This window comes from Garra rufa, chromosome 25 (genome assembly GCF_049309525.1).
Source record: "Garra rufa chromosome 25, GarRuf1.0, whole genome shotgun sequence".
NCBI lineage: Eukaryota > Metazoa > Chordata > Actinopteri > Cypriniformes > Cyprinidae > Garra > Garra rufa.
In genome coordinates this window covers 22,199,559-22,214,493 of record NC_133385.1, presented here as the reverse complement: position 1 = coordinate 22,214,493, position 14,935 = coordinate 22,199,559, and the positions used below count along the sequence as shown (strand labels likewise).

General features: G+C 35.9%; 1 protein-coding gene across 1 annotated transcript in view; it reads left to right on the top strand.

Annotated features, from left to right (window-relative positions):
• Nucleotides 1-910: 910 nt before the first annotated feature.
• The window catches only part of wnk1a (WNK lysine deficient protein kinase 1a), a 32,084-nt gene continuing 18,059 nt past the window's right edge, over nt 911-14,935 (top strand). Inside the window, exons 1-4 of the mRNA XM_073831423.1 lie at nt 911-1,577; nt 3,096-4,262; nt 13,682-13,854; nt 13,940-14,160. Coding sequence (XP_073687524.1) covers nt 3,552-4,262; nt 13,682-13,854; nt 13,940-14,160 — 1,105 coding nt within the window. The 5' untranslated portion in view covers nt 911-1,577; nt 3,096-3,551. The remainder of the gene's footprint in view (nt 1,578-3,095; nt 4,263-13,681; nt 13,855-13,939; nt 14,161-14,935) is intronic.

Below are 14,935 nucleotides of genomic sequence, written 5' to 3'. Positions count from 1 at the left end.
CCAGTCTTCAGTGTCACATGATCCTTCAGAAATCAGTCTAATATGCTGATTTTCTGTTCAAGAAACTTTTTTTAATTATCATTATTAATATTTTTTAGAAAGATCCAAATTTATCTGAAATAAAAAGTTTTTGTAACATTATACACTATACTATATTTATTTTTTTAATAAATTATTGAAATTAATATTTTTATTTAGCAAAGATGCTTTAAACTAATCAAACATGATGATAATTTATAATGTTACAAAAGATTTCTATTTCTGATAAATGCTGTTCTTAACTTTCTATTCATCAAAGAAACCTGAAAAAATTCTACTCAGCTATTTCAACATAATAATATTTTTTTTTTTTAACAGCAAATCAAAATATTAGAATGATTTCTGAAGGATCATGTGACTGGAGTAATTGAAATCACAGGAATAAATTACATTTTGTAATACATTGAAAAAAAAAACAGTTACTTTAAATAGTAAAAATATTTTAAAATGTTACTGTTTTTGCTGTACTTTGGATCAAATAAATTCAGGCATGGTAAGTAGAAGAGACTTCTTTAAAAAGCATTAAAAATCTTAGTGTGCAAAAACTTTTGGCAGGAAGTGTACACTAAGAGTAAAAACAGTCATTCACTTTCATTTTATGAAAAAGGATGCATTGAAAGTGAACGGTGACTGCGGCTTGCTTTCTGCCTGACTTCTCCTTTTGTGTTCCACTGAAGAAACTAAATAATACAAGTCGAGTAAATGTTCACAGAATTTTATTTTCGAGTGAACTGTTCCTTTAAAACACAGTAGAAACATACATGCGTTCGACGATTCAGCAGGCGGCGCTCTTTTCTAACTGTACGACATTACTCGAATAAAGACACGCAGGGGGGAGTGGACAGAGTCCGGGGTTATTGTTGATCACGAAACCGGTTCGTTCATGTAGCATGAATTTCTGCGATGGCGAAAATGTAGGGAATCGATGGCATGCAGATTACGTAGCCTTAAACCCCGCGCCTACAAATCGTCTACATCTGTTCGGGATCTTTCGCTGTCAACAATAGAGCAACAAAGCGCTCGGGAGCGCGCTGCACCCAAAGTCAAGTTTCGCGTCGGCATATATGGATAAAGTCTCGAAGCTTTTCAAAAAAATGTTTCGCATCCTGTTGATGTGAACACGGTAACGTCAACTTGAACTGCATCTTTTGCACGCACGACGTCATGCAGCAGATGACCGTACAAGGAAGATGAATCGAGGTCAGTTGAAAGGGAATAACAAAGAGAACCTGCTCTGCAGTCTCGCGAGCAACCATTAGCGGAAGCGGCACGTTGTTGTAGTGTTTGACATTCGAACTTCGCAGTGAGACGGTTTAGAGCGCAGGCACGGTAACCGACGTTTAGCCATTCTGTCCGACTTTGACTGGATAAAAAATACGCTAAGCGTGAGACGTCGAGCTTTTCATTTGCTTCGCGCCGGATAAACGTTATTTCAAATACTGAGCACGCGCGTTTGGGGAATTACCGGTTAAACCTGGAGTTGGCCGTTGGTTATTCACCGATAACTGAAGAAGATGACGACGACACTTAACATTATGGTAAGTTTTCGTCTTAAATGTGGTGACAAAATGGTCAAACTAAACGGAGTCGTGACTTATACTTACTTATTTATAAGTAGTTAACCTTGGTTGTAGCTCCTTTTTGGTTAACCAGATACAATAAGTGGAAAGAGATTTTCTTAAAGGGATAACGTTAGTTCACCTAAAAAATACATTTTGTTTTACTTAACGTTACTCATTCATTTACTCGCAATTATGTCGCTCCAACCCAGTATGACTTCATTTCTTTGTGGAACACAAAAGAAAAAAAGTGAAATAAATCAATTTCGACCTTTTCCATGATTGTCTTTCAATCTTAAAAATGTCCGTAAAGTATCCTAAAACTACTCGTTGCCTATTTTTCAATTATTCCAGAGTGTGTGATAGTTTAAGAAACTGACTTTGGGAAAAAAAAATGGAGGCTTGACATCTCAAATCATTCCTTCTCACTGTATGAGGGAAAGTCCTCAGTACATTCTTCAGCATTTTACTTTTTCTGTTTCTTGAAAGAAAAACAAGATACAGCTACTGTTTAAAATGTTTTTTCTTTTTATTATTTGAAACCTTAAATGATTTTGTGTTCACATATGGTAAGGACAAATCTAATTTACTAATCCCTCAACATATGTTCACTGTCCTGAAGACCGATACCGTTTCTTAAAGGCTGATACTGATTCTTAAAAGCATAGATATAGTGTAAATTGCGTTTGTTGTTTGTTTAAATTGGATTAGAGATTTATACATTTTGAGAAGTTAAGTCAAACCAAAATTATTCAGACACCAGATATAATTTATAGTTCATTTATGTAAGTGAGGATAGCAAAATAAAGTAAACTGTGACATATTATACCCAAAAAATCTTCATACAGTGGACTATTAGTGAAATTGATAAAAATATGGGACCAAAAACTATTCAGACACTTTGACCTAACCATGTTTTGCTTAAGTGTTTTTTCTTTAATTGCTAATGCAACCTTTTTACACCACAGACTGAGCAAAATTAAGCATTTCTTGGTAATTGGTCAACATGAATTTGAATTTTTGGTTGATTGTAATCCAGTACATACCTGTCTATCAAAGTTATCTGACATTATCAAGATGAATTTGTTCTGACACAGTTTAACTCTTTGAGTTCTTGTCATATTTTGTTACCATTTTCTAAACTGTAGCGAATAAACTGTGACAATGTGATAAATGTTAAAGGTGTCTGAATAAGTTTTGGTTTGTATATTTGATAGTTGGAAATTGTTTTGAATTTGCCTTAAGGAAAAAAAATCAAAGAGTTACTTCCTCCAACTCAGTCTTTATCTAAAAGTTTCAGTATGACTGGTCTATCTTTACAATAATGAAAACTTGCATCCGGACTTTTTAGTTAGTGAGCGTAAACTCTTATTAACCCCTTTTGAACTGGTTAATATTTGCCAGGTTGTGGAAAAGTCATTGCATTATGTACATGCAGCCATTTACGTTGAGTGTGTCTAACCATCTTGGTTAAATTATATTTTGTGTCTCTTTCAGTGAATCAGACGAAACGGTTACACTTTGTGCTGTGGCACGACCTCGGGGTTGAAAGTGATCATTACATTTATCAGCAGGCTACCGCCCTGCCCCCTCAGGAGACCCCCTATGTGGATTGAATTGAATACACCCCACAGTTTCACACAGGATGGATGAGCTGGATGTGAGGTCTCATTTTTGTCATCATCATCAGCAACAACAACGTATTTTGATCTGTGCATGGATCCTGCGCTATTTTTATCACCAAGCACTTCCTGTGCTGCTCTCCAACACTTTAGTTTGTAAGAGTATTGACTTTATCTGAACTGCTGTATTGAGAGGAGAGAGGTTTGGCAAGTTTTTACTTGATTTGAAGCAACCTCTTCTCGTTATCAAATATTTATCCTCCTTTTTTTTTCTCCATGCATGGATAGAATATAAGGTTTGACCCGACTTCTTACTCCACTCTGTGGTGAAATGTCAGAAAATCTCAACGACAATATGGTCAAGTTCCTTTCCCCCCCTTCGAAGAACATCAATGGCTCCAGCTCAGACACGCTGGTGGGCGAGCGGCTAGGTGTCGAGGTCCGCCGTCGCCACCACACCATGGAGCGTGAACTGCTGAAGGCCGAGCATCGTTTCTTCCGTCGCAGCGTTATCAACGACTCCAATGCTACGGCGCTCGAGCTGCCCAGCAAGAACGCAATCCTACCCATCACAACAGACTCCTGTGTTCTTGTTTGTGAACCTCCTGTCTTGGAAACCAAAGCCGCTTCAGTAACCACACAATCTGAAGGATTGGTTGCACCAGAAAAGAGGGAGGATGACCGTATCGAGACAGCCGTAGAGTCAGTGCAAGTGTCGATTGCGAATACTGCACATCTTCTTTCTGCAGAACCACCACGTTTGGTTGAGGAGTTGAAGTGTGGAGATAGTCTTGATGCAAAACGAGAGGATGAGAAAGAAGAGGATGAAGAAGGCAAAGAGAAGGCACGAGCTAAGGCAGATTTGCGGGATGCGAAGGCGGAGCTGGAGGACAATGAGGAAGTTGAGACCAACGCAGTCGGGACGTCGCCGGATGGCCGCTTCTTAAAGTTCGACATTGAGATTGGACGCGGCTCTTTTAAGACGGTCTACAAGGGTCTGGATACTGAAACCACAGTGGAGGTGGCATGGTGCGAGTTGCAGGTACGTTTTTTGTATTTTGTAGTGGCTTTTTCAGTGACTTTTTTCAGTCTTTGCTAAAGCATTAGAGGCCATGAAACAAGCCAGCCAGTTCCGCATTATAAACTTCTATTTAAAGCAAAAAAGTAATTAAAATTTTAACCATTAGACAAAGGTACAAGGCTGCGTAGTTGGCGACTTTAATGCGGAAAAGAACCACAAATAGTATTTTGACAGCATAGCATAACTTGATTGCACCATTTGTGGTGATTCGTTCTGTACAGCATCATGGGTAATCAGTTTTTCAGTAGTGAAATGAAAAGTTGAAATAATGCAATGTCTCATGACGAAAACATACCTGTTGGAACATTTTTATACATAATAAAAAGTACATATCACTGCAGTTTCCAACAGAAATAAACACTAGAGGCTGTAAAACAGCGATGACTTGTAATCGTTTTTGCACACAGTTATGATTATAGCATTGTGCGATTACAATATGTTTCGCTTTCTGGACGTAACAAGCTTGCTCGGAACTTCAGCAGGCACAGAATTGGACTTAGGATGCAGAATCCTTGGGAGCTTAAAGATGAGAGATCGAAAAACAAGCTAAAACGGCATTCTTGTGATTGCGTTTATATGTCACATTCGCCTTTGTTCATACTATCGGCTAGGTTTAGGTGTAGTGCAAATGGTACATTATTTTAAAACGTCCCTGAGCATTAGTTATAGCTATACTCAGTGGACATTTCAAGTCAGAACTGCAGTGACACGTACAAAACCAACATCATATAAAACACGTCATATGTTTGTTCTGAAGAAAAGAAAAAAAAAAGAACACTCTTTTAGTGCCACTTAGTGGACATTTCAGATCAAAAATGTCTTGAAACATACATGGTGGTATACAATATTCGGAGATAGGCTCAATAATGTCAACAGATGGCTTTAATCGCCACAAATATATTTGCGCACATTTGTCCAAAACTCAAGCAAGAATTGCGACATGGCTGGCTTAAACTTCAAAAAGCTATAATTCCATTAAATAAATCTGAGCGCTGCACATTACCAAATCTAATTTATGTTGAGGTATCTGCAGGGAACCGACTGTCTTCAGAAAAGTATCAATGGCTGATAAAGTATTATTTAAGCGCAACGCTGCTTTGTGTACAGCTGTTAGCGACAAAATCACTGTATTTCTACCTTTCCAAAAGCACAACCTACTGGCAAAGAATGCATTTGTATTTTTTTTAATTAGCCCATCTGCTGTTTTTGTTCAGACCAGTGTGAAAATCAACAACAAACACACAGTTGTAAATGTGAACCAATAGAGAGCTAATATGCCCTAAAAAAATCGAAAACAAGACAGTAAGATATATTTATATTTAAATTAATATAATAACTGATACCTCAGAATTTTTCTTAAAATGGTTTAAAGGGCTGAAATGTGAAGTTTTTATAAAAATTTTAGAAACATTTTATAAAACTTTGTTTTTGTAAAAACCTATATCTGAACTGTAAATTGTTACGGTATAATATGTTATCATAGGCACTGCTCATACGGTAGTAATTTTCTTTAAAAAAAACATTCTTTAAATTAAAATGTAAAACCTGCAGATAATTTGACATTGGCTATCTGATAGCGACTGTAATGTTAACTTTTTTAACTTTCAGTGTCTTTAAATTAAAATGTAAAATCTGCATATAATTTGACATTGGCTATCTGATAGCGACTGTAATGTTAACTTTTTTAACTTTCAGTGTCTTTAAATTAAAATGTAAAATCTGCAGATAATTTGACATTGGCTATCTGATAGCGACTGTAATGTTAACTTTTTTAACTTTCAGTGACTGCACCTTTTATGCAGTTGAATATTGAAAAATATTTTCCAAGAATATTTTTTCAGAAAGCCCCATAAAATACCATGTTCAAACAAAGGGTGCTAAATATGCTATAAAAAGTAGAGACGTGTGGGAGAGATGTAGAATTGAAAGTAGTTATGTTTTTAAAGGTTTACGAGTTATCATTAAATTTCCCTGTGGAGAAAATCCAGTTTTTGCTTCCGAAACCCTAATGTTACGCTTTATGGGTAGGATGTCACAACATTTGACAGCTAGGATAACAAAGTGCAACACTTGACGTTGTTGGCACTCTTGATCTGTCCGCTGACGGTGATAAATCACTATCTGATCTGCTTATTTGGGACTAAAGTAAATATCTCATTCTCTGAAACCTACAACCCTGTCTTGAGGCCTTTCCGGTACAGCACCTTTTAATGACAGTCTTATGACTAGTAGGTTTGATTTAAACTTAAATGCCCCACCTACAGCTTTCCAAATGATGTGTCATCAGCATGTATTGTGCATGATTAATTTAACTATATAATCTCTTTAGAAAAAGGAAACACTTTTACTAGTCCTTCTGTCACACCTTTGGAGCGTCTCACCTATGAAGCGTTTCAATACACACCCCTTGACACTTTACTCACCTGGCATTTGGCCAGTGTTTTTATAGCTGTTGTCATCTTTGGCCGCAGCGCCGACATTGTAGTATTAGCATCCTTGAATAGAAAATCCTCATTTCCTAATTTAGTTTATTTTAGACCACCATGTGTGTTTTGAAAGATGTGTGGCATATGCAGTAAATCATAGATGGTGTTTATTTAAGGTGTAATTTGAGCAGAAGTGAGGAAAAATGATGATAATTAGCCATTTCAGATCGTACAGTTTGACTTTATTTCTTTGGAAATGCAATTTCTAAAATGCATTGTAAATTTACATTGGTGTTTAGGGTTTAGGGATTTTTAAATGTTTTTCAAAGACATCTTTTATCCTTTAAATTTTTACATAAATATTGTGTTACACTGAATATATTTTTTTTACATAAATATTGTTACACTGAATGACAATGTAACATTATTTCAACCAAATTTTGACATTTTATTCTCCAAAAACTTGACATTTGAAACCTTAAAAGTAGACACTTTACTTGCATTTAATGTGCTTTCTATGGACATAAAATCACTTTGAGACACACACATGATAAAGACATTTATACTGCTACAAAAGATTTTTATTTCAGATAAATGCTTATCAAAGAAACCTAAACAAAGTGTACTCGGCTGTTTTCAACGTAATAATAATAATAATAAATGTTTTTTGAACAGCAAATCAGCATATAAGACTGATTTCTGAAGGATCATGTGACACTGGAGTAATGATGCTGAAAATTTTGCTTTGATCACAGGAATAAATTACATTTTAAAATATATTCAAATAAAAAACAGTTATTTTAAATAGTAAAAATATTTCAAAATTGTACTGCTTTTGCTGTACTTTGAATCAAATAAATGCAAGCTTGGTAAACAGAAGAGACTTCTTTAAAAAAAAAAAAAAACATTACCAGTCAAAAGTTTTTGAACAGTAAGATTTTATTTCCTTATAATACTTTTTTATTTTGGGACAGCAACAGGCTTTTATAAATTGCAGTTTTCATTCATTTACATTTTTCCTCTAATTATTATTCTAAATAGATTTTTGATCATTTATGATGCATGAGAACCATGAGCTTTTGCACTCATTCCACTTTTATTGCTTTATGATATGATAAAGGCATGAGTAATGAGGTGTGCTTGCACAGAGAGCATGCTGACGCTGGCCAACTACATAGCAACAGCACCTCTGTCGGAAAATCACCAGCTCAAAAGTTGTTTGGCCCACTTCTAAGAAGTCTCTTTGCATTCAGAGACCTCCTTCATTTTGTTTTCATCGTGTAGAGGAAGTTATGTTTTTATGTACCGATGTGCCACAGAGGTGCGATTTCAAAAGTAGGTCAAGTTCAACCACCAAAGCAATTGTAATCTCCTGTGTGAAGTATGGTGATCTGGTTTGCCGAGGCTTGACTCGGCTGCTGCTCTTCTCCACCCCCTGCTGCTATTTCTTTTGCAGAGCGATGACGAGGCAGCACCACGTGAGCTGCAGTTCTGCTGCTCATGCCCCTCAGGCGTAGCCAGCTCATGCACTGAGCTGAAACAAAAGCCTTGCTCTCTCTGTCTCTCTCTCTCTTTTTTTTCTTTTTCTTTTTTTACATTTCATGTCTCGCTCTCCCTATTTTTGTCTCCCGGCCTGTCTTGTGTGATCCAACAGCATGTGCTATAAGCTGCAAGTTCGCACTGCTGCAGAAAAGGGAAGGGCCTGTGTATCTTCCCCACAAGGCCATCTGTCTTCAGTGCCTTATGCTAAACTCGGGGATATTCCCCTCCCACATTTCTCTCCTTTCCTTTCTCACATGCTAAACACATTTGAACAATATGTAGGTCACCACAAAAAGAAAATGAAAATGGATCTCAGATGCTTCTCTTTTTTACAGAAGTTCCGTTCTGTAAGCGTCCAACTCGATATACCACATTAAATACTCCGGTTAAACTGTTCAGACAGAAAATTGAGTCATCATTGCGAGTGCATGCCACGGACTTTCAAGCAACTGCTTGAGTTTCGTTCCAGTTGTCCTGCATTTGCCTTACGCCCTGCATTTGATCCCTTTAACGGACCCCTGTAAATCCATTTAATCTTCTGCAGTAACTTTAAACTATTTATAAAGATTTCTTTTTCCCAGTTGACATGATTTGTACTAGGTATCTTTTTAAGTTAAGTCATTATTTTTAAAAAAATATTTTACGAAAATGTCTCTTCTGCTCACCAAGCCTGCCTTTATTTGATCCAAAGTACAGCAAAAACAGTAAAATTTTGACATACTTTTACTACTTAAAATAACTGTTTTTTATTTGTATATATTTTCAAATGTAATTTATTCCTGTGATTTCAAAGCTGAACTTTTAGCATCATTACTCCAGTCACATGATCCTTCAGAATTCATTCTGATATTCTGATTTGCTGCTCAAAAAACATTTATTATTATTATTATTATTATTATTATTATGTTCAAAATGGCTGAGTAGAAATTGATCAGGTTTCTTTGGATAGAAAGTTCAGAAAAACAGCATTTATTTAAAATAGAAATCTTTTGTAACATTATAAATGTCATTATCATCACTTTTGATCAATTTAAAAGCATTCTTGCTAAATAAAGGTATTCATTTCTATAATTGCTTTCTCAAAAAAAAATATTATACTGACTCTAAGCTTTTAAAAGGTATAAGTGTATGATGTTACAAAGGCTTTTTATTTCAGATGAATGCTGATATTTAAATCTTTCTGTTCATTAAATAGTCTTGAGTCTAAAAATTTACTCCACTGTTTTAAATATTGATAATAATAAAAAAAATGTTTCTTGAACAGCAAATCAGCATATTAGAATGATTTCTGAAGGATCATGTGACACTGAAGACTGGAGTAATGATGTTGAAAATTAATGTTTGATCACAGGAATAAATTACATTTTAAAATATATTCAAATAGAAAGCAGTTAATTTGAATAGTAAAAATATTGGACAATATTACTGCTTTTGCTGTATTTTTAAAATTTGCTGTATTCTTTAAAAACATTAAAAATCTTACTGTTCAAAAACTTTTGAGTGGTGTATATATACACACACTGCCGTTCAAAAGTTTCAGATCAGTAACTTTGTGAAATATACTTTAAATTATAATTTAATTCAAAACTGAATTTTAAGTGACATTACTCCAGTCTTTCATTGTCACATGATCCTTCAGAAATCATTTTAATATGCTGATTTATCATCAGTGTTGGAAACCGTTGTGCTGTTTGGAAACTGATAAATTTTTCAGGATTCTTTGATGAATAAAATGTTAAAGGGCACAGCATTTATTCAAAATACAAATCTTTTCCAACAACTGAAGTCTTTACTATCACTTTTTATCAATTTAACACATCCTTGCTGAATAAAAATATGAATTTCTTTCAGAAAAAGAAAGACTTTTGAATGGTATTGTATATTGTTACAAAAGATTTTAAAATAAATGTGGTTCTTTTAAACCTTCTATTTATCAAAGAATACAAAAAAAAAAGTTGCCAAATATTAAAAAAAAAATATTAAACCGCACAACTGCTTACAACATTGATAATAAATCAGCATATTAAAATGATTTCCGAAGGATCATGTGAGACAGAAGACTCAATGTCTGCTGAAAATTCAGCTTTGCATCACAGGAATAAATTACATTTTAAAACATGAAAATAGAAAAGAGTTTTTTAAATTGTAATAATATTTCACAATATTCCCGTATTTTTGATCACATAAATGGAGCACTGATAAGCACAAGACACTTATATGTGTGACTTATTTTATGTAATCTTACAGTCATTTTAGTTAGGAAATAGGTCACACGGATCTTAACCAAAAACATTCACAAAGCATGTGACCTCCATGTGTTCACTGATTAACATTACTGACTGACAGCTGAGCGTATGAATGCCCAAACTACCCTTATAACCGCCAAGACGGTTGCACTCTATCCTAACCTACTAAACTACATTTGTCCGTTTTTAATTATTGTTAAACGTATGTCTAGGTAATTTGTGTTTCAGATCCTCTCAGTAATCCTAATGTCTTATCTCCCGTCTAAAGTGGTATGTGCCCTCACACGTGAGCCGGATTCATGCCAGGAGCTTTATCCTCATACTGGAGTTCAGTGTGCGGGCCACCCCTCCTTTAGGGAAACACTCCCACGCTTCTCTGGCCTGGTCCCATAGGCCACAAAAGTGCACCGCATATTTGGAATAGTCCAAGAGGAAGGGAGAGAAAGTAGGTCTGTTGTAGGGTGGGGTGCAAAGCAGAGTCCCCTTTTTTCTAAACCCACATCATTCAGCACTAAAATTGCTTTCTACAGGGCTTTTCTCTGTTAAGGCATTGTGTTAAAGACCACTAATTGTGTTAATTGTGCACATGTGAGCAGTTACGGAAGTTTAACCCTAACTTAGGGTGAAAACCTGTCCCTGCCGGGCTTGGCAAAGCCAAACACGCGACTAAATGTTTCTCATTCCAGAGATGGCAGCTGACCGCACCAAATGTAGGTCAAGTATGATTCTCCAGTTTGAATGAGTGCATTTTTTAACTGTAGTTGGACACGCACTGTAAAACGGTCGCACTGCTGGATTGGGTTTGAGCCAAGTGCTGTGTAGTTTCATTGTAGATAATATATTTAGTGCTGCACCATCTACTTTGATTGCAAATGAGGTTTTTGCAAGCAGCAGTGTTTCCCCCTTGATGAAACCACAATTCAGCACACTCAAAGAAGAGTCACAGAGGTGCTAAAAGCAGTTGGGTAGTTGTTTTGTAAGAAAGGTGACTATAAATCTAGTACTGCAGTTTTATGTAGTCATCTACTTTCTATTTATAGTCAAACCTAAATTTATTCAAACACTTTCAACATTTCTCATCACAGTTTATTCACTATAGTTTAGAAAATGATGCTTCTTGATAATGTCAGATAAATTTCATAGAAAGGTATGTAATAGATTACAATCAACCAAAAATTCAGACAACTGTTAATATGACAACGTTTACACAACTATCACTACTTTGTTGACCAGTTACCAAGAAATACTTAATTTTGTTCAGTCTGTGGTGTAAAAAGGTCGGATTAGCAATTAAAGAAAAATCACTTAAGCAAAACATGTTAGGTCAAGGTGTCTGAATAATTTTTGGTCCCATGTTTTTATCAATTTTACTAGTAGTCCATTGTCTGAAGAATTTGAGTTTAATATGTCACAGTTTACTTTTATTTGCTATCTTTGCTTACATAAATTAACTACAGTGTCCTGTACCTACTAGTAAAAAATAATAAGTAAAGAAAAAGTAATATCAAAAATTAAAATATATTAAATAATGAAGTAATGAATACTATCATTTTTAAGTTTAGTAGAGATGCACAGATTCCAGTGTTCTTGTTCGATTTCCAGTTTTTTTTTTTTTTTTTAAGCGTGACCTGCCGATACCGATTTTTGACTATAATTGACGGCATATACAAACAAATAAAAAAAAATGCAAAAATTAATTAAACATTACAGTTTCCCCCAATCTGTTTACACTAGTGCGTTTTCGTACTTGGTCTACACTGGCATTTTCACGCAGCGCAAATGTGGGCATCATTTTCAAAAGTCTTCGTTTTGGTCCTTTTACACTGAAACGCAACCCCCCAGTTTTAGAACTAAACCGAATAAAAAGTTATGCATTTTAAGACACAAAAACACACTACTGTAAACATAGCCTAAGTTGAAGACATTCTCTCACTTTAACAACTCTCTCTCAAAAAAAAAAGTGTGACTGGAAATGGGTAGAAATGAGTTGCTGTATATAACAAAACAAATGTCATTTCCCACTATGTTTATAAATGGTATTTTTTTTTTTGTTTGTTTGTTTGCTTTAAATTTAACTTTATTGAACGTCAGATAAGAAATGTTGGGGAAAATGCAGTGATGCTTTTAAATATGAAACCAAACCACCAGTAGGTGGCGGCAAAAAAAATGAGTGAGTCATTTAGTCATTCATTCAACCATTGTTCAAATGACTGATTCATACAGAAATGAGGCAAGTGACTGTCTTTATGAATGAGTCACTGAATCACTGACTCACTCGATTTGTTCAAAAACCTAGATTTATTCAGTAACAAAACACCATTGTGTTGCTTGGACGCGCACAACGGTTCTGTTGTGAATTTGATTGGAACTATTTTTCGTTTGCAAAATTGAGCAAAAACAGCCAATATTGTGTCTATTTTTATGGCGATTTTCTCAATATTTAGATTTTTTTGCACCCTCAGATTCCAGATTTTCAAATAGTTGTCCTATCCTAACAAACCATACATCAATGGAAAGCTTATTTATTCAGCTTTCAGATGAGGTATAAATCTCAATTTAAAAAAAAAAAATTACCCTTATGACTGGTTTTGTGGTCCAGGGTAAAAAAAAATTCTACCACAGTATGCTTCTATAACTTAGTGTGAGTTACTTTGTGCGTGCTGTTGCACTTATTTGTTTTAATGTCTACACGAGCCTCATCTGGCATGACATCAATACATTATCAATTGCTGTTTACACTGAATGAAATAAAGTCACACTCATTCTTGTGATGACCTTTTACATGTGGATGTGAGTGTAGTTGTGACGTCAAAATGGACTGGCTCCCTGGCCGGTCGATCATTGCATCTCTAAAGTTTTAGAAGTTTACTAAACAGGTCATATAAGAAAATTTATTTTAAGAAGTTTATTTATTTATTTATTATTATTATTATTATTATAGGTGTGGTAACATTAACAGTTGCTGGGTGAAATTTCACAAGCAAAATCCAGCCATTTCAATAGGAATCTGAGAATTTCACATGAGGGTTTCAAGATTATGCAAATTTGCCAACTTGACCAACAGAATGCTGTTTCCTTTGAAAGAGACGTGAACTGTGGTTCTTTTTTTCCTTATAAATTTTACCAATTGTAATATTGTAAAATAAAATCTGAAATTCTTTTTCAGGATCGCAAGTTGTCCAAGTCCGAGCGGCAGCGTTTTAAAGAGGAAGCCGGAATGCTGAAGGGTCTTCAGCATCCCAACATAGTACGCTTCTATGACTCCTGGGAGTCATCCTTGAAAGGGAGGAAGTGTATTGTCTTGGTGACTGAACTCATGACATCTGGGACACTCAAGACGTAAGTGCTCTTATTTGTTCCTGTCAGGTTGTTTTCTGTTATACAGGCCACCTGCTATATGATTGACTTGTTTTTGCCTCTGTAGGTATCTAAAACGGTTTAAGGAGATGAAGATCAAAGTCCTGCGCAGCTGGTGCCGGCAGATTCTGAAGGGGCTGCACTTCCTCCATACCAGGTCGCCTCCCATCATCCACCGGGACCTCAAGTGTGACAACATCTTTATCACCGGACCTACCGGATCTGTCAAGATTGGAGACTTGGGCCTGGCTACCCTCAAGAGGACCTCCTTTGCCAAGAGCGTCATAGGTACGGCTAAGTATTTGCAACTGCGTTGCCGCCTCCAAATCGAAATCCAATCCATTCAAATTGTCCGACTCAGATTTGTGGTTGGGGGAAAAAGCGAATCCTTCATTCCATGTTTCTTTTTCAAGTTTCTTTTTCTTCCTCTGCTTCTTTTCAAAGTGTGATTTAATGACAGTGGTGAGAAAGCAGACCACAGCGTTTCCCTGAGCGCTCGAACCGCAGCAAACCAGGGCTCCCGCTTTATGGAAGTTGTCTCTTGACACCCTCCTTTAGTTCAAACATAGCTTTTGTCTTTTCTTCTGTCCTCATTACCACAATTTCAGGTACCCACAGACAGAGTAAGTAGTTTGCGGAGCGGTTGTAGGTATTTGGTGACTCGTCTGCAGGGAAACCTGATCTGATCATGGGATAACACTAGAGCTAGAGCTGAGCCCTGGGCTGGCAGGTACCGTGAGTGATCTTTTGCTCTGGTTCGGAAATTTGTGGTCTGTTTCTTCAGTCAACCATGATTTAATGATGATGATGCTAATGAATCTGTTAATTTTTTTCCCCCCACAAGGAAATACTTGTTTTCTTTCAGTGTGTCAGTGTCTGGAGCTCAAAGCCTTAAACTCTCTGCTCATCTCCCTTGTACTTTTAGCTTTAAGATCTTTGTGTTTTTTTTGTTTTTGGAAGCCTTAGGCTCTAATTTCAGGTCTCTCCTAATTCTACTTTAAGGATTATTTAGTGTACTGAAGTACAGACAGTAAGTACGGAGAAATGAGCCTGGTAAGTCCAC